Source organism: Diadema setosum, chromosome 15 (genome assembly GCF_964275005.1).
Source record: "Diadema setosum chromosome 15, eeDiaSeto1, whole genome shotgun sequence".
Classification (NCBI taxonomy): Eukaryota; Metazoa; Echinodermata; class Echinoidea; order Diadematoida; family Diadematidae; genus Diadema; species Diadema setosum.
In genome coordinates, this window is record NC_092699.1 from 1,121,038 (window position 1) to 1,142,529 (window position 21,492).

A 21,492-nucleotide genomic window follows, 5' to 3' on the forward strand; every position below is an offset into this window, starting at 1 on the left:
AACAAACAAGTAGACGAAGTGGTCCTGATAAAAGATGAGTTCCACCTTTTATAAGGATCTCTTTGTTTTTTGGATATCTCGACAATTTCAAAACCAATTTTAAAAAAATATTAACTACACTGGTGTAATCTCAACCAAAACTATACCATTCCGTTAAGTATCCTCTCACTGATACTGCTCCTTGCTTCTCTGCCACACCATCCAAGTTTCGTCTATCACCAATCTATCTTTTTTTTTTACCACAAACTAACATTCTCTGTCAGAAAGTATTAATAGTATTTATTATGACATCCTCATTGTGACAGTACTGAGAACTGCGAGTAATATCATTGGTACACAGTACATAAATGATATGATACTGAGAATATCACTTATGTATATATATATACATATAATATATATATATATATATATACATACATAAACCAACGTGATACATTGGAAGGCAAACTATGATTATCAAACATTTAAAATATAAATGTTAATAAATATATATACAAATATTTGTTTACTTTAAGAAATCAGATCATTAATATTGGAAAATATACTCGTTAGCTCTGCTCAATATATAAAAATGTAATATTGCGATGAGAATTAAATATACAACTGGTATTTGTATTAAATTATTATCATTAAAGCACAATGTCATTTTGTGTTTTTTCCTACATTGTACATTATTGGACCAGGGCAGCTGACTCTCTTTATCAAGTTTCTGTGATTTGTAAAATGGTGTCTGCCTGAAAATAGAGGGTAATCTGTTAATAATACAGAGAAAAATGTTAGTGTTGAATCCCTGAAATATATGAGAGGCACTCTGTAGAGCAGTGTATTCTTGTAAGAAAGTTGTGATCATGAAAAGAATACAATTCTATTTCGGTATATCAAATTAAATTTTAAAGAAAAATTATTATACTGTGAAAAATTACTTTCCTCTTACCTACCAATGAGATTTTCAATACAATGGCTATTACCAGTTTGAATGGAGAACTACCATTTTCCTCCCTTTACTTTGCACGATCTGATCTGATCTCACCCACCCCATCCCCCATGAGACTGTAAATATCAAGTTAATGTATTACGTCAGCAGCACAGTGGTTTAGACGTACGACCACATACTGCATCACTCTTCACCCGAACATTCAAGAGACTCGTGAGAGAGATGGGGGGGGGGGGGGGAAGATGGGAGGGAGAATGAAAAGGGGGTCTCAGGGGGTCTAGAACTCACCCACGCATAACACTGTCACAATCATGTGGGCTCTGCCGTAGATAGTTTCAAACCATCATGTTTAAAGGAGACCTTCAGAGGATTTTCAGATTTTACATTTGAACAATTATAGATTGGTTTTACTGGGTTTAGAGTTTAAGAATTTATAGTCATTGGGATGAGGAATGTTGGAAATTTTTAACAAATCACAATTAAAATGGACGATGACATGGCAGCTTCACCATAAGAATGCACGAGTGGGGATTATGATATGAATGACTTAGTGTTTATATGATCAGAGCCAAATTTGAACATTTCCCTTTAATGTCCTGTGTCCATCTTGGCTCAATTTTGGGACAGTGCGATGCTTGCATGCATAAAGAGAAGATATCCACACACCAACTGCCCAAATCATATCACAATTCAGTGAATATCCACTCCAAGAAATGATCATGCAAAATCCTCATCATTACAAATCGGTATTTTGACATTTATTGTCACATAATACAACATTTGATTCACTTGCTTTGTTAGGAGTATCATACCATACATGAATAAACATATAATATGAACATGATAAACATTTTCCATCATACTTGAAGGTCTAATATGGACTCAATGACATGAAACTAACTTCACTAATTCCATGAGCAGTTTGTCTTGCATAAAACAGATGTTTGACACATAAAATAAGATATCACACAGGGCAGGGAGTTGAGGCTGAATACAGATGGATTAAAATAATACATTCAGCCACATAATAAGGCATTATGGATAATTTCAAAAGATGAATATAAATATAGTAGTTACAGAGGGATTTGACATGCAACAGTTTCACCAACTTGTAGGCCTATAAACTTCAGCAAAATACAATGCAAACAAAAAAAAAATCAGGATGACTTTTTTTGAAATCAAGTGAAAATTAACATCTTGGGTATCTGCTACCAGAACACAACCTCAACAGAAATGCTTTGACATTACTTTTCAAATATATAAAAGAAAAATTACATTTCTCTTAATATTTGTAAGTATTTACAAATATGATACAAATGAATTACTATTGATTTTTTTGAAGCAGCTCCTCAGAGAATGTCTTAGGATAGTCAAGATGTGGTCAAAACATTTTCACAGCAGTTTTACGCAAAACTTTGTGAGAGGAATGCCAATTTTGGTCTTCCAAATTTGGGAGGAGTTCGGGAATTTCATCCAGAAATCCTGTATGTACAGAAAAGCAAATTAATACAAACTCAAAGATACAGAGAGCAAGCAATCTACAGATATGAACAATATCGGTAAATCTAGTCAACTGGACTTACTTGTAATTTGGAGTAGCGACGTTTCGCGTCCGCATCCGGGACGATTCATCAGGCCGACTGATCTTTGGCGGCAATTGGTTGTTGACCCGAAATTCCCCGACCCTGTTACGGGTCAACAACCAATTGCCGCCAAAGATCAGTCGGCCTGATGAAGCGTCCCGGAGCAGCCGCGAAACGTCGCTACTCCAAATTACAAGTAAGTCCAGCTGACTAGATTTACCGATATTGTTCATGTGATACTTTACCTGGATGACTTGAGAACATTCACAGACAATCTACAGATAATTATTCTCCAGGAATCCAAATATTAAAATTTCATGCTCTCTGAGCTGACACAGTTGCACACTTTTGCATGATAACAAAATGAAATTAAGTAAATTCCCCAATGGATATGTTGACAAATGCACATCACATAGCCCGTCTACTATGGCAGTTAATACATGGCAATAGAATAGAATCAGAACAAAATCAACTAACTGTTATCTCATGTTGAAGATGTAAAATAGTACATTGTTTTACAACTAATGAAAATTTTGAGTATAGAAGTTGATACTAATATTTTGTTGTTAACATAATTATACCATACATACCAGTGTGGTAAATATCTAGCTCTCCACAATTGTATAGTTCTCAAGTCTAATCCTCACAAGCAGGAACAGATTAATTCTGAATTTATGGATACGGCTGTACTGGTTTCACATGGATACTGGATTCATAGATATGGATACTGGTTTCATGTAGATAACTGGATTCAAGTGGACACTGGTTTCATGTGGATACTGGTTTGATGTGGATACTGTTTTCATGTGGATACTGGTTTCATGTAGATACTGGATTCATGTGGATACTGGTTTCATTTGGATGCTGGGTTCGTGTGGATAGTGGTTTCATGTGGAAAGGGCAAAATAGTCATTAATGTGATTGTCCTTTTACATTTGCACTTCAGGTTGGTATGTAAATTTGTTTTCTGAATAGAACTGTATATTTGTATCACTTTTCTAAAAAATTTCTGGGGATACTGCAGGACAGGAATGATTTATTATAACCAGACTTAGTGTAAAAATTTGATATTGGGTATATTGCCGATTTCTCCATACTTCAACCTCGGGCATCTCAAAAAAAAAAACATGATATTACAAGTATACCATTTCAAATCTCCATTTAGGCATTGAATACATACAATTAAACTGTGCAGTAATTTTCACTTGGAGTTTAAAGGGAAAAAGTGATATTGAAATGAAACTTGTGGAGGGTGTAGAAAAGTGCAACAAGTACTTATTGGACCCAGGAAGCATGAAGCATACTAAAAAGCAGAAAAGGAGTAAACATAGTTTTGTCATCATATTAACTGAGAGCATACATAGAGTTGGCAAAGTGTTGCAATAATGCTTTTCATTGACCACTGCTGTGAGTATGAGGTGAAGATTATATAAAACTATCCAGCAATGAAATAGAACACTGGACTGCATGAAATCACGATGTAGACTACAGTAATTATCTTTGAATAATGGCACATTGCTCACAAGATTCCAATTACAAAGTTTCCGTATAAAAAAATGGGGTTTGTTGGCATATAAGGAGACCTCGCCAGCTGTACATACCTGGCACATGGGTCAATACAGCACTTGTTAGAGCAGTAAGAGTTTCTTTGGCTTATGCTATTAAACCAAGGCAGTTAAATCTTTCCTCAATAATCCCACGGTTACCCTACAAGAAGTCAGACTGGACAGACAAATCTACGCAACGAAAAGAAACCAAATAGGCTCACGACAAGGACACAATTCTTGGACTACACTCTGTCCCATTTCCTTACTTCTTACATAGGCAGTTACCCTCTGTACTGCAAATCCAAACAAACACACTGTCAAGCCTACATGTGTTTCAATTCCACTGACATCATCGACCACCACACACAAAGAGATCTTTCTCTGTTGTCTTCAAACTGCACTGTATAGCTACTTTACTGTACAGACATAATCCCATTAAAATAATCAGTAGGAAAGTGTGATTTGTGGAACATCTTACCATCATTTAGCTTGTATTAATCAAGTTGCGATTAATCTCTAAAGCATTTCAATAAATTCTCGCATCAAATTTGAGTTAAAAGTCAAAACTTTATGACAAACTGATGAATTTCTTTCAACAAACTTTTGACATAATATTTACCTGAGTGAAGCTTGTTGATTTCTGTTGTAAATGCAAACATTCTGCCACCAATACACCCACAGCTTAAATGAGAATGCAAATTCTTCAAATGTCAAACTAATAACTACACGTTCAGTCAATAAATAACTCCTACCACTAATCGCAAGCAAGTATTTTGTTCTTGCCTGCACACATTGGAAAATCACTCGGCATAGAAAGAGTATTACAGATAGAAAAGAGACAAGAGTAAGTAAGGATGTCTCTGGCATAATTTCTTTTCATTTGTTCTCAAACTTACTTGACAAAGGCTTTCCCAAATTAGCTGAATTTCAGGATGGTCATCACGTACATGTGTGACATCTCCAGATTAGTGCAATTTCGGTCGTGTGTTACACAATTTGAAGTTGGATAAAACTGTACGAGGTGCAGGTCCGCATGATGTCAAAGAACCCAAGAATAAGAGTAACTCTTGTAGTAAGTATATCACGACCACGACAACCAAAATAACCATTTTGAGGTATGGTGTCCTCACATTATCAAAGACAAATTAAACCATTTGAAGATGGCTGCTCAGATTTCAGTATTCACTGTCACATTTTGTACTCCACATGTAAACTTTTGTGAGCAGGTGCTGGTCAAAATGTTCACACGAGCAGAATACAACCACCCTTAATGTTATGACTAAAACAGATACCAAACCCTTTCCAAACAAGATATGAATTATTGGTAAATGTACACGACATGAAATCAACAACTAACTGACACAATTACATGAAAAGTTCACCCTAAGCCAAATGACCACAATATTATATCAAAGATACTCAGGTAAGACTGAATACCTATGTGTAGGCCTGTTCCATGTTGCTTCAAATTCTTTGATGGCATTGATAAATGTCCCTGTATTCAGTGGCAAAATCATGTCAATTCCTTAGAAAAAGCGCTGTAAGAAATATTCACCATGATCCCACAGTATGGCATTATCATAAATCCACTTCATCATCATTTGGACCATAAAACATAAGTCTTTGGGTGGCTTGAGGTTCTGATGTGGGCGGGGCTGGATGAGACTGGTTTGATGCTGATTGTACCAGTCTGGAGCGGCTGGCGAGGGATGGCACCCGATCATACTGCTCCAAACCAGATTGAACCGGTTCCCACTGGCTGGATGGAGATGATTTTGGCTGTGAAGGAGTTGCTCCTTTCTTCTTTTTCCTCCTCTCCAGCGAGGCCTGCGACATATCTAGATAGGCTGCTTCACCATGAGAGCTACCTGATGGGGGTGGGGTGGTGGGCGGTTTGGAGCTTGGTAGGGGTGGGGGTGGGGCATGACCATGCTGACTGAAGTGGTGACTGTCCGGTGGAGGGGGTAGAGCCACCTGACGTCTGGCACTGGGTGGAACCATGTAGTCCCCTATGGTGGAGTGAGCTGGTCGGTCTACTGTGGGACATTACATATCACAAACAAAGAAATGAATGACTGCATGATAGCATAAACATCTAAATTTCAAAATTGAATTCAAATTGTCCAAGCATCATGATTTTCTTTCTTTCATTTGGTTTCCTTCATATTATTTCCTTTCTTTCATTTGGAGTATGTGCAGATATTTCAAGTTGATACAAATTCCTTCATCATTATGTTTCCTACCAAAAGTTCCAGAAAACTAGGAAGATGTAAAATAAAAGACCAAACCATTATCATGAATCAAAGTGGAAAATTTGCTCTTTTTTTTTCTTTTTTTTTTCTTTTTTTTTTTTTTTGGGGGGGGGGGATTTGTTTCACTCTTTATGTTAGCTAGCTTCTGCAAGAAATTGCTATATCCTCTTAAAAGAGCAATCTTTATAATATACACATAATCTGTGAGACATGAAAGGGCACAAATACAAACAAAAGTTACTGCATCAATGTCCATCTGCTTATAAATCCGCAAGTTAAAGTGACCTATTTGTTGTTGTTGATGTTGTTGTTGTTGTTTTGTTTTGGGTATTTTTGTGGTTAGGTGGAGGGTTAGGAAGCTTGTTGGCTGTGGTGTTGAGCACAGCAAATTCACTGTGGTTGTCTATGGGAACAAATCTCCATTTGATTCTTGAATTTTAAGTTAAATCTTTCTGTGCAAACAGTAATCCCTTCAAAGCAATTATTGCTTCTGATGATTTAGACATTGTATCCATGATTCTGCATAATGTACGGAGGAATATGGTTAGATCTCTGTGGTGATCTATTAGAGTAATCATCAGAACACAAAAAGATAGAGAAATGTTTAATATCTTTTTTTTTTATGGAGGTTCAATTACATCCATTTTTTTCTAGTTGCAGTAAAAAGCTGGTACAAATAGCTTCCACACAGCATCTCAAAACTCTTTACTCACAATTGCTTTTTGGTTGCCATGGTTACCCTACCCTAGTCCAACATTTCAATAGCTCTGATAGGAATAGATCACTATTCCAGGGTGAATTCACTCCCTGAAGATATCTACCCCACACGACAGCTACAGAGACAAACACCGGCACATTATGTAATATCCTGTTGGGAAAAAAAAATCAAGCAACTTTGACCATTTCCCTCATCAGCCTTCACTGCTAGATTAAAACAGAATTTACAGACATTGAATCCCAATGATGTATTTTTTCATTTCTGTTTTTCTCTTTGATTTCACAGCATACCCTTTAGAAAATTTACTACAATCATTATTATTACCAACAATATCATGATTATCACCCTCGTGCTCTGCCACTTACATTCCAAATCTATTTCTGAAACAAATGGGTCTGTGAGCAGATAACAAAAACATCTTGTTTCACAGAACTCCAGGGGCAACTGGATCAGGGAAACGCTACATCTGCTGTAGCAATCTTTTGGGGATCACAGCAATACAATAATCTTTGATGTACTAACTACATGACAAATTTTTACTTGGAATGCAATGGAATATTAAATCACTCTCCGTACAATTCTGTTCTGAAATGTAAATGTGCAGTTTTAATACTTCTGTATTCATAGAGTTTCCAACTCATCTCCTTGTATGTATCAAAAATTCAAAACACGACTAGCTAAAGATAGGTTGCCATGGAGATGGAATGAATGAATGAGGTACTCACCAGCTGATAAGTGAGCCCTTGCTAGAAGGTCCTGGAGACTTTCTGCTTCCTGAGGTAAGGCAATGTCACGGTCGTCTTGAAGGAGATCGTCAAAACTCCTAGATCGCCTAATCCTCTGGGCCTCACTCTGGCTTCCAGACCGCCAACTCTGGTCCCGACGGGGTAAGCTGGAGGATCCATCTCGTTCCCGGGACTTCACATCAATGGAGGAGGCCACGGTGCCTCGCCGCAGCTCAGCCTTGCTCGGGGCAAGGTGGCTGGGTCTGCTGGGAAAATGGGCACTGTTGGTCCGTACAAAACTATAGGGGGCAGCATCACTTTGTTGAGGCTTCATCAGCTCATAGATGGCTTGATCCTTTCCCGATCGTTGTCTGGAGTCAGGGGAAGAACTCTGCCTCGCTGCAGGGACTGGGTACACTCTAGGAACGGCAGCGATTGGCACCGCATAGTCACTCTCATTGGAGAAACGGTCATACTCACGCTTAAAGTCACGGTCCGTCTGTGGTTTCATCAAAACATACTCCGGTTCACGTATCAGTCCTCCCCGTTTGGATGTGTGCGTGGATTCCTGGGGGTTTAGAAAGTGTTTGCCACTAGGAACCACACTGTACGTACTGTCTACATAGGATTGGCGAGGGGTTGGTACTGGGGGTGGAGAGGTATCCGGCATATCATCAAGATTATCATCATCAAAACTCTCATTGTTATCATTACTACCACTCAAGGGTCTCTCCTTTAACAATTGCCTGATACCAGCAGCTGAGCTGATCATATAGTCGTCATTCATATCAACAGCATCAACAGAGAAACTCTTGATGGACTTCGCTGCTGGCCTCCGAACGGGAAGCACATCGTACGAAGAATGGTTGCGAGAGTCAACATAATGCTCTCCTACTGGAATATCAATTGTCCGGCTGCGCGGCAATCTATCGTAAAGATCACACCTCTGTGGGCGTGGTGGGGGAACAACACCAGCGGTGGAATTTGACTGAACATTTGGTGGGGACTCCTTGCCCCTTTCTACTCCGTCCGGTGGGCGTGTCCCATGCACATCTCTGATCTCACTGGCAAGTCTGTTGTTGAGAGGTCGCTGGTAGAGAGTTGCTCTGGAGTCCGCTACCCGCGGAGGCAGAGGGGGAGGAGAATGCTCCATCTCAGCTTGGTGGTGGGAGTGCAAGTCAGGTGCTGGTGTTGTTCTATTACTGTTGCTGTTAGTCTACATCAGCATAATGATTTCATGAATGGAAGGGGAAAGGATTTTTAAGGACAGAGGGGATAGGTTTACCGGGAAAAGAGAGGTAGCAGGAGGGAGAAATTACCACAATTTGACAAAGAAATCACACATGAACAGAAAGAAGTATTAGGAACAGGAATGGCAGAGGGATTTGGGATGGAGAAAGAATAAAAAACACAAAAATGGAGGGTTGGTTAAAACTCCAAAGTCATGCTTGGGATTTCATGCCACAGAGTTTAATTGAAATCAAAGATCACCAAAGCCACAGATAATATCACTAAACATCCCACAGAAGCGCAGTGGTATAATCATCTGGAGTCTAAATGAGGCTAAGATAATCTCATTGAGAGTATGACCCTTACTCTTATTTACTTGGATTGCTTTCTCATGCCAACATTTTCTTAAAATTTGTTTCTTTCAAAGCGAATATAAAGCATCCCTTGATTATTATCCTTGCAAATCATCACAAATATTTTCAGTATCTATGAAGGGACTCCTATATTTTTCATGTTATATACCCATCTGGGTTATTTATAATGCATGCCGTATCTTTCCTCAATTTCATATTTTACAATCACATTTAGAAAGCCTACCATACTCATTCTCTTTCTATCTAACACACAAAATGAAACACTACACAAATGGAACTTCTGTGAACCTAATGTCACACACTCAAATGTTAGCAGTGCTCTTTGCAATTTCCACAAACTTGCATATTACAGTGAACAAGAATCAGAACAACACATGTCTAAAGTTATTGACATCAAATATTTCTTATCTTTGATGACAAAACATTATGACATCCATTCAAATGTAAGATGTCTCTAATACAGACATTATTTTCAGCTACATTCTCATTTCTGGTCAGATATTCCTTTACCCCTTCCCCAGCCCAGATAATATTTCCAGCGATTACTACCAATGTAACTATTTCGCTTCGTGATAGACATCAAATGATGAGAGACAGGCATCACTAATTTGAACTACCAGCTTGTCGATTCTGATAACATCGTGAAATGCTTGCCAAAAATCAAGTTTGTAAGCAAGAGTAAACATGATCTATGAAAAAAAAAAGATAGCAAACTCATCAAACAGAAGAAAAAGCTGAATCCTATCTCCATGGTTTAACCCCTTGTGTGTTTTGAGTGTTGATTGGCTCAGAAAACCCCATAGCATTGTACACACTGTCCAAAATCCCTGGTACAGAAGAGGTTAATCAAATACACCCATCACTTAAAGATGTGGTGTGTAGTTAACAGTCTTGTAATCTGTTTCCCCTCAAAACTTCATTTCCATTTGGTGGTTTTTTTTTTCAGATTTTTGTGCCATTTAATTTCACTTTAGTCATTAATGTTAATCAAGATATTATAAATGAGGCACCAGTAGAAATAAAGAAAAGGGGAATGAAATGTCTTGATAAATGTAATTAATAACCCCATCACGAGTCATAGTACATATGAATAAATATTGATGGCTTTAATGGTTTACAAGGTTATTATCAAATATTCATTGACAATCTGTCAGTATCAAGTCCAGTAAATTGATTGTAAGCACATTGATAATGATTAGGACAGTTTAGCAACAAATAAAATTATTACAAAGGGAATAACTGACAATGACACATATCTAGACACTTCAGAAAACAAAAAATATATGAATGTTAATTACAATTGTATAAGTTTTCTCGAGGTTGTATATGAACTTTTATAGCAAAATGATTTCAGACTGTTTAAATTTCAAGTGAAAACACAAAAAAACAACAAAATCATATGATTATTACATGCCACATTGCAGTCAGCAAACATTGGTCACAGTTTAAATATCATTTCAATAACAGAATAATTAGCAAACAGAGCAAGTGTGGTTTGTGAGAGTACAATATGCACACAATGCCATAGAGTGCATGGACCACAGAAATGAACAATATCACACGAAAGTTCAAGAGAAAGTTCACAATTACCACAAGATTTACGCAGAGAGTGGAGAAGTGTGAGATGAGGTGAACGAATGGGGAAAAAATGACAAAAGGGGAGAAAGAGAAAACAGAGACAAAAAGAACATCCATTAGACTTCTGGTTTTGATGCTACATTATATGTTGACAATTATGCTCTACGTGTTGAGTAATATATCGCTAAACACATGTACTTACTACTTCGATAGATTGATGGGAGAGAAAACGAGGTTTACATTTGTGTCACTTTATTTGGTCATAGCATGCTTTGTCATTCACATGATGAGAGTTTTAGGATAAAAGTTGCAGAGTAAATCATGCTCACAGACATGTCTTCAGGCCAGTGGGAAAGTCTGAGCTGTGCAGGGATGAAGAGCATGAGATAAGAAGTATTCCACGCACCGACTATCAGCCACATGCAGTGCTGCATACTACAGCCAAACATGCTGCCAAAGCTCAGAGCCTAGTATCAGATTCAAATGGCTCCGTTCTACTTCCCAAAATAACTCCTAGCCAAGCAAGCATTGAATGAGGTTATTAAGGTCCTGCTTTCATGCATTTAAACAGTGTGATTGAGTGCAATCTCCAAAATTCTAACAAGAGGGCATTTATGTGGGGTCAACATCCCCTTATCTCACACCAATCCAATCAAATCAAGGAAGCTGTTGTAAAATGATAAGACAATCTTTTCAAACAGGCTACAAACATTGCAGCCAAATCCTTGAAATTTGATAGATATGTGCCAAACCAGCACACTAGTTTGCCCCAAATATTTACATCCAACTGGCTCTCTGCAAAGACAAGATAAATTCACTGATTTTCTGTCACTGTTTTCCCTTCCTTTGTTTCTCCCAGATGTTTTGTGCGCGGGACAAAGAAATTCTACAATTGTCATCATTCAAGTTTTTTATTTTCATGATACCCCAAAACTGAATTTGGTTACGTGATCGTAAGACCACTTAACACTATGAAAAATGACTCTAAACTTGATTTGCATTGCCAAATTTCATGTGGGGAATATGTTACATGGAAAGCTCATCCCATTAATCAAACTAATCAATTAATCATTTTTGACTGTGAGGTCTGACTTTCCAAACAATTTCCCTATGACAGTTTCAGGGGAAAGGAATTAAATCATCACCTCCCCTCCCCCAACTAATTTTGAATTGATAGGAGAATTAATGTGCTATGTTCTTAATGATGAAATGACACACTGACTTGGTGATCCAAAAAGAAGGACATGTGATTAGCACCAAAGTGTCTGAAGGCTAACTAGCCTACATTGATCTACGTAGTGGGAGACACAAATATACTATCCCAATGTACGAAGAGAAGCCTAAAATCTGTGCATGGCATGAGATGGGCGGGGTTATATATCCTAATGATTCAAATGAGCGTGAAATGAGTGGTGTGCTCAAATGTGTAAAGGAAAGTTTCCATGGTAATCCAGGACTCCTGTGCAAGGCTGCTGACATTTCAAAGATACTGAAGTTCAAGAAATTAAGAGAGAAGCCCAAGTTTCTTTCCTAACAGTGGATGGTAATGGTAGAGTAACAAGACTTGGCAGGATCTTGTCTGACCAAAGGCTAAAGTTTGAATGAGTATTTCTTCGTGTGTCCTCATTTCTATTTTTTCTCCCAATTTTGCATTGATTAATGATGCACTTTTAAAAGGAAGTCCAACATCATTTGTTGATAAAAACAGCATTTCAATGAGTAACAGATTTGAGCTGGAAAAGGTCTAAAGAATAATTGGGACTATGTGAATGTGGACTGTTATCTTTACGCCTTTCTCAAGAATGTATTACAACATGTTGTATGAATGCTTCCTTCTGTTTCTTGTTTTTTGTTTGTTTTTTCTTTTCTTTTCCTTTTCATCACTCTCTGGGTCATTGAATGAACAAAAAGTCACAGGGTATTAATAATAAAACAACATAAAACAATGTGAAGAAACATTTCAACCAAAACTCTAGGGTTAGCAAGAAATCAAGGCTTAGCACGTTAATGGGTGAAAAACAAAATAAAACTCAACTCCTTGATTTAGCTGTTAATGAAATACAGTGCAACAAACAAACCGTCTACTCAGCCGTGCTTCTGATGCCCAAGGCAACAAAGTGACTCAAAATATTCCAATTAAAGGTAAAATCTAAACTTTAAGCAAAAGCAAAGGACCTAAAAATATGACCAGGATTGTTATTCTGTCACACTAACAATGCAGACTGACAATTTTAATGGCTTCAGATCTCACAGGCAGAGGGAAAAATCCCTTCGACTTGGGATTGGAGCCAATAAATGACACTGAAAAGGTTTCTAAACTGAATACTGTGAATCCTGTCGCCTTTCCATTTCCTTGCAAGTTTCATGTCAAACTGAAATCTTGGCAAGACAATGACAATGGCAGGGCCTGTAATGGGGAGGGAGGGACAGACTAAAATTTTCCAAACCTGTTGTACAAGTAGATCTTTTTTTCTTGGATAATATCCAAAAGCTTTAGAAAACTGGGGGAATCAATCTTCGAGCTATTGCTGAACTAGGCCAGGGTAAGAGGCATACAATTATTCCTTCCTTTTTAGCTGACTCTTACACTTTATGGCATGCCCTCAAAATAAAACATGGCCAGGTCTTTTAACTGAATCTATTCTACTTGAACTTAAAAACATTCCTGAATCCATTCACTTTCCTGTGTGCAGCAAAAGAAGACACTCCTGCAAATACTCTATCATGCACAATGATTATGCATTTCATTCAAAACATACACATTTGAGCAATAATTAAACAATATTCTCCTCAAACAGGTGTTTGAAAATTTGAAAAATGAGGTACCATTATCAGTTTTGTTTTCATTGTTGTTGTTGTTTTGTTTTGTTTTTCAAGGGGAGGGGTCAATAACACTTGCTATCATCAACAAAATGTTAAGTTTGTGCATCATTTCTTTTCCAGTTTATAATCAAAATTCAATGTGGTGACTAGCAACCATTTCCAGAAGGTCTGGGAAGTTATTCTCCTAGATTTCATTCAGTTGCTGCTGCTGCTGCTGCTTCCAGTTGTTACATGCAGAAGGGCATAAGAGACAGAGACTTCAGAAAAGAGAGAAGAGAGTTCCATTCTCTACAAGACAATATGTTTTCCTACATATTAGCTGTCTCCAGTTACACCTCATTTCTTCAGAAGGAGCCTTCTAGGTCTGTTTCAATTCATTTTAAATTACGAAAGAAAATGTTTCTGTAACCAGGCCTAGCTATGATTCCACTTACAAAGCATTTCATAATCCAGTAAAGAGTGAAAATGTATTTCTTACAAGCAGCTACACAAAAAGCCCTTATTCTCATTTCTTTTTTCAGAGAAGATTTGCAGGTTTCCTGAGAGTGCAGGCTGTGTTAAAATTGTTTATTTTCCTGTGACTCTACAGCCAGCTCTTAGTATAATGTAACATTTTGGTAGACTAAGTGACAAATTTCAGATTCGAAGTATTCTGAGCTGCTCTAGAGAAAACAGACTCTCAAACATATAAACCTTGAAAACAAGTTTTGTTTTGTTTTTTAATTTGAAACATTTCAGCTGGATCTAATGCTTTGGAGAACTTTCCAAAATGACTTGTAACTGGAGATGTTGCTACCTCACTCAAGCTAGAATTCAATTATACAATAAGTATTATCCCAGCTGTGGTATACCCTACAATGTGATATATATACCAAGACATTTCTTAGGATTTTGATCATCACAGCCACAATTATGAGGAGAGGTGGAAGAGAAAATGACCTTCTACAATCTTGTGTATCACTGATGTGATAGGGGAATACTAATGAAAGAGTTAAAATGATACTCATGCTCATTTTGAATTTCATATGGGTACCTCTCTATAAAACAGATAGCACCTAGTTTAACAATCTACATTCCACAAAGACATCCATCATCCTCCCTCTTGAGGAAGACCTTTTTCTTATCACTTCATCTTGGCTCATCCTATCAAATTCAAGTCGCCTACTTTATAGTAGTCTTATCAGCATTTGAAATGTAGCAGCCATGAATTCCTAAACTGTCCAAATTTCTTTGATCCACACATCAATATGCTTTGTTTTACTCCATACATAGGACCTTTCAATAAATTCCTTTCCTTTCTCTTTTTTGTCTTGGAATACAGTGAGATAGAGTGCTTGCCATAGAGAGTAGAACAAATAGACTGTGACATCAAAGCTATGCTACGACGAGGGAATACTTTTCAATGCATTTTCATTTCTTGCTGCATTATACGGCAAATTATTTTAATCATTTTGTCATTTGTGAAATGGCTTGTTCCTTGATAGGGATGTTTATGATGCAGCTATATGTAATGACAATGTTAAAGAGACATAAACATGGGTAGCAGGTCTTCCACAAGGGATGAGGATAGGGGAATATCTTTGTCTGGACAGACTGACAAGAATCTCTCACCTGGTCCTCTGGGAGGTCGTAGAGAGATCTGGGTGGAGACTTGTAGCCGCTGCTGCGTGATTCCATCGAGATCCTCTCGCTGCTGGAAGAGGACGCCCTGGTGGAGGCAAACGTCTCGTCGGATGAGCTGTCACCCTCCGAGGCGCGGCTGGAGGTGCTCCAAACGCGCTCGGTGCGCCCCTTGGGGGTGGCCTCAGACTCCGAGTCGCTGGCGTCGCTGGAGTTTCGGCGCTTGATGCGATCCTCGCCGATGGAGCGGCGCGTTCGGCGGGGCATGTGCTGCTCGAGGTTTTGCAAGGTGGTAGAGCTGAGCTTAGTTACGTCGGTGTAGGCATTGTTGTTTTCATGCTCTGCGTAGAAACTTCCGTTGCCATTGGCCTGCTCGCTGGCTGTGGTGTACTGGGTTCTTAGTCTCACACCTGTGTACTTGCTGACTTTGGTATACTCTGATGATCTCTGGGAGAGGACGAGGTCTGGCTCACGAGGAGGCACTTTCGGTGGTGAGCCATCCGAGGGGTTGCTGTTAAATCTTTGCCTGAGTGATGCCACTGCACCTCGAGTGTTACTTGCATCCCCTGCGTGGGTGCCATCCTCTGACATACCATCATCACTGGAGGTCCCACTGTAGCTCCGGTAATTTGCCAAACCCGAAACTCGGGCCTCTCCATTCCTGAACCTCCCTTCACCAGACCTGACTGGTGGAGTGGGCCCTTCGGGAGTCTTGACCCGGGCTGGTGGCTTGGGGGCAGGCTTGGGAGGCACCGCAGGTGCTCTTCGTTCGTAATTCACTGGCTGCCCTCTCCTCGAGTTGCTAGATATGTCACCACCAACTAGACTGTCATAAGCTTGCTGACCAAGCGGTGAGATGGGTGGTTCTCGCAAACTCTGACTTCGGTTGAGCTCGGTTTCTGTTCTGCCACTGTAGCTGTCAACAGTGGGTCTAGATGTTCTCAAGCTAACGCTACGGGAGACATCCGATCGAGGGACCCTCATCACATTGGCACTATCCAAAACATTGTCTCTGAGTGTGTATGGCTGTGGAGAGGAGGCGAGGGCTAGCTCTTCATACTCCTCACTGGAACTCTTCCCCTTGCCTTGCTGCAGGCTATTTGTGTCTATGTAGTCATTGTCAGCTTTGTCCTTTGGGGACGATGACAGCCGCTTGAATTCATTGTCCCAACGTTTCTCTCTCGAGAGTTGTCGCATGAGATTCACCTCGCGGCCTGGTCGCGTCCTTGGAGCACTCTGCTCTTGTGGCTGTGGTTCAGGTTTGCTGGCTCCATTGGGTGCCTCTCCCTCACCACTGGCACCTGGTGCTGTTTGGCGTGGCACCTTGCGATACGTCTTGGTTGGTTTGGATATGCTGTCTTTGATTATGATGTTCCCAGACAACAGACTACCTTCAGTTCCTTTCCCCGAGCCATGGCTTGCTCCGTTAGCACTTGCCCCGCCTACTGCACCAAGCTCCTCCTCCACCTCATTCCTAGCCACGCCTCCATCTCCTCCCCCTTGGTCTCCCTCCATCTCGTGAGTGTCCCTCCCTGGGGCATCCTCAGCTTCAAAGGCCACTGGGTTCTCTTCTCCTACTCTGTTGGTGGAACGTGACAAACTAGCATCGCCATTAGAACGGCCAATTTCCTCACCTTCCAAAAGGGTCTGCGAGTCTTCTTCCGCCATCTCTTCTTCCTCCTCGTGCTCTTCTGGCGTTGATTCTAATCCGTCGTTAAAGTCGAGATTAAGCTTGGCTGAGTCCCACACTGACATCATATCATCCAGTAGGGAACCCATTTCAAATGCCTACAAAGAAAACAAGAATGATCACATTTATAGTAGCAAGTTAAACACAAGGTCGTATAAAGTTCTGACATAAACAGCCATAAAAAATGTTGTAAATCATTTACATGGTATAGACTTGTGACAAAAGTTTTAAATTGTGAAAAGTCAATGTCACAAAGTTTGACAGCCTTTACATGTCTATGAATTTTCTAGAATGTTGATTGTTGAAGCAAACAAAGTAGTCACATATATCAGTAACAATCAACTTGCATTTATATTGTAAACTAGTCAAAACTTCCCACATCTACAACCTACTGTTTTACATGTTGCCATACAAATGACAGCTCCTTCTCATCTTGAATTAAAGAAAATGAATATAATAAGCACAGGGGTGACATACAGCAGAGACCCTTTCCTACCAAGATATCAACTTCAGTGAAAGTCTCTCTCTTCCATTGTTTTCATCATGAAGTAATGAACCAACTGGTGACTATTCATGGTTGCAGACAGCATACGGAAAACTAATGGATGTGCAAATGTGCCACAGAAAGCAGGATGAGCCACTTAATGGGAAAATGCTGTTTGAGACAATCTAAATATAATGCATACATGTAGATCTCTGAGGTTAGAAGCAAACATGATTTGATGAAAAGTCAAAGGTTGATTCCATTATGTATCGGCAATGAGCACATAAAGGAAATCCTTTTGCCCTTCTAAGCCAGAAACTGTGTACACTGGTCTAACCTCTTGGAAGAATGCATGAAATAGGACATTTTGGGTTAACAGGTGTGAGAGGATCACGCCGAGTTGAGATTGAGTCACATGACCATGTGTTAGTGCCAAAAAAAGGGGGGTTAAAGGTTACACAAGATTGTCTTCAGTCAGTGATTTCACTGCTCACCTACCAGACCAAACTCACTTTAAGGGAGAAAGCTACAAGACTTCCCTGCCACCCCACTTTGCTGTCAATACAACTGATCCTAAGTTACCATGGTAACATGATTTAAACATACACTGCAACCTGCATACCCTACTCAAGGAACGTTACATGTTATTCATAATGCATTACAATCTTGTACTACACTTCTAGTCAAAGGTCATTTTGGCTCAGTGAAGGTCATTTAGTCTAGTATCTGTATTACAGGCATTGCACTTCACTATGACATTACATTAATTTTCTTCCAAAATTGGGCTATTTGCAAGGAATGAGATGGATTTTTTTTAATCATCATCTTCGTCATCATCATTATTACCATTTTATCATTAGTTATATCATCGTTATCATTATAAATGTTTTTAGCATTATCATAATTATATACATCATCTGTATCTTCCTGTCATTCTGAAAAACTGACTAGCCCACTGCAATCCAAGAAACCAAATGCAAGAACAGATAAATGGCATACACACCTTTCATACACGACTTAGAGTTCTGAAAGGTTGTGTGTAAAGTGCTGATATTGTAGTAGCACATAATAACAATATACCAAGCTTTATGTTTCAAAGCCAGTTTTGTGTGTGATGGTTAGTTCTACAATGTAACTCTACTGTGCAGGATTTTCTAGTCAGAGTGACAGAGCTTTATGCTAAAGGTGTTCTGCTGGATGTCAGCATGCAGGTGTATCTGGTGTGCAGATCTAAAGGCAAGCGCTGGGATTAGATCAGCATACACATAAACTAGAATCAACATCACACGGGAGATTTACCTGATTACAGACACTGCCCTGGAGTATTACATAACATGACATGAAATCTACTCAGCTGCTTTAACCTGTTGAGGACAGGCTGATTTTGCTACAACACGCATTTCCCATAGACACCTGCTCGAGTATACTTGGGATTCGTCCTCTACGGGTTAATACTAGCCTCTATCTTTAACACCTGTTTGGTCTTGGTTGGACTTAATTTGATTTGATTTGATTTGATTTGATTTATGGTTTGAAATGATATTAACATCATTCTTCCATATCACCTGTCATGAATTTCTGCCAAGATACCTCACTGATACAAGAAAAAAAAATCTTACTTAACCAGTGACTGGTCAAATATATTCATGACATACCGGTAATCAAACAGGAAGCTTTGATTAACTTGTTGTACACCTGTGCTCCAATTAGACAAGCTATGTTTCCTATCACAGATCTAATGTGAGCTTTAGTCTCTCAAAATACAGGACCTCGGTGTACATAATTCCTCATTTATCCCCCTCAGCTCTTCTCATTTTCAACATGTATCCAATAAAACACAAAGATATTCATTTTTGCTTAAAATGTCTAAAAGAAAATGTAGAAAACTGTTCTGCAGCTCTTTTTAACACATTCCCCTCAAGACTTTCAAATCTACATCAACCGAGTGCAAGACCTACCAGGTTTCCATAGTTCATCAATTAAAGACATGAATTTGTGAGCGGGTGTGGACAGAAATGGGTGGTCTGTTAATGTTCTTCTGAAGTCGCAGGCAAAAGATGTTTGCTGAGGAGTGTATTGCTGTGCACACCCACAAATGAAATGTGTTGGCAAATGTGTAGACTGATAAGAACGGCTGATATAGAAACATAAGGACTTTTTTTTTTCCTGCTGCTAAGGGGCTACATATAATCTTGCTCTTTTATAAAACAAAAGGTAGACATTAGTCTCTTCTATTGGAGTGAAAAGATGAGATATTCTTGGCATAATTTTAGCCTTTTTGTACCTGAGATAAACAGCATTCATTTAGAAATGGGTGAGGCAGAGATCAATGTTCTCTTCATTATCATAATCAATGAGGGAAACCAGATAAGATGATATCAAAGTAGTTTGCTCATAAGTTTTATTCAGCTCAATCAGATAAACATAAATGGATCTTGGTGATCTTTAGTATCCACAATGACCCCTACTGAGTGAGTGCAAGGATAATCACAGACTAAAAGGTGTGGGATTGAGAACAATTATGGGAGTGAAAATGATTACAGGGAAGCGACATCATTTTGGAAGACAGGGAAGGTAATCTACATCCGTGGGTAAAAAACAGATGGATACAGCACAGGAAGGGTTATTGTGAGTTTACAATTCACTTTTTTTAAAGGCAACATAGAACATTTTGTTTTCTCATCAGTCATTTGTAAGGACAGAGATTGGAAGACATACTATCTTTAGGCTTTTTAGTTGAACTGCCCTAGACTTCGCTGAAACTCAAAAATATGAAGTGAGATTGATGTCTTTGAAACAATTCTGATAGCTTATCATTATTTTGCAAACTTGTGAGATATCTGTAGGAACAGAAATAAACAAATTCTTGATTTGGACACCTTGGAGCCTCTAATAATATCAATATGATATAAAATGTAAAAATTCAATTGTGTACCTTACCTCTTACATAAGACACATGGAAGCAGTTAAGTTAGATACATCCATGCAATATCACTATCATAAAAATGAAAGCTCGCGAGTTAAAGCAGTCCTTGAATGGCAACTATAAGCACAATATCAAAACTTCATTCAAATTGGAATTCATCAGTTTAAATTAAATTAATTCAATAACTGTGCAGCACACAGAAGCTGTCTGATTCTGATGCATTTACTAATTGGTTTTAATGAAGATCACACAACAAATGACAAAACAGCAATGTTTAGTGGGAAATTTAACTACACACACACAAAACAAAACAAACATGGTTAATATTTTTGCCACATTATCACGCAGACTACAGCAAGCAAATGCAAGCCTTTCTACAATAGAGATTTTGATGAATGATATTAGGCGGTGGATAGACAAGATGACAAGCAAGCTGATTAGTCGGGACAAGACACCACGGAGAGACAGGATACGTACCGGAGTAAGCTGCAAAGGTTTGTTGAAACGTTTAACAAAGAGAGCAGATCAAGGGATAAAAAACAAACAAACAGACACACGAAGAGAAGAGGAAAAACAAGATGTCAGGGATTCAGTCTTCCATAGCGGTTTGAAACATGACAAAATGTTCTGTGATTGATTACCACTGGAGATATATTCACTGGCATTCTTGTCATTTGCTGTCAAAGTCCAACATTTGGAGAGTATGAACACATGCCTTGGTAGGTACACATTTCACTTTTCTTTGCAAGGTGTGAAATAAATGAATCATTTAGATTCCATGCAGTGTGACAGCTTTCATCTTTCAAGCTCAAATATGAATTTTATGTAAGTGCATCATTCGCTCAGTTATGGGACAGTGGAACTCAGCATGTGTGGCCCTTGGTGTTTTAGGTTATTTAAAAAAAAAAAAAAAAAAAAACTCATTACAGCTCAAAACCTGTCAAACGAAAATTAACTAACCTGGTTTGAGGGAACCATTAACAGAATAATTCTTATCCAGTCTGA

At 38.8% G+C, this 21,492-nt stretch overlaps 1 protein-coding gene across 1 annotated transcript in view; it reads right to left on the bottom strand.

Annotated features, from left to right (window-relative positions):
- Window positions 1–2,702: 2,702 nt before the first annotated feature.
- The window catches only part of LOC140239334 (uncharacterized), a 165,676-nt gene continuing 146,886 nt past the window's right edge, over window positions 2,703–21,492 (bottom strand). The window contains exons 14-16 of the mRNA XM_072319213.1: window positions 15,379–17,175; window positions 7,763–8,978; window positions 2,703–6,103 (exon numbers count right to left, since the gene is read on the bottom strand). Of these exons, the coding sequence (XP_072175314.1) occupies window positions 5,646–6,103; window positions 7,763–8,978; window positions 15,379–17,175 (3,471 nt within the window). The 3' untranslated portion in view covers window positions 2,703–5,645. The remainder of the gene's footprint in view (window positions 6,104–7,762; window positions 8,979–15,378; window positions 17,176–21,492) is intronic.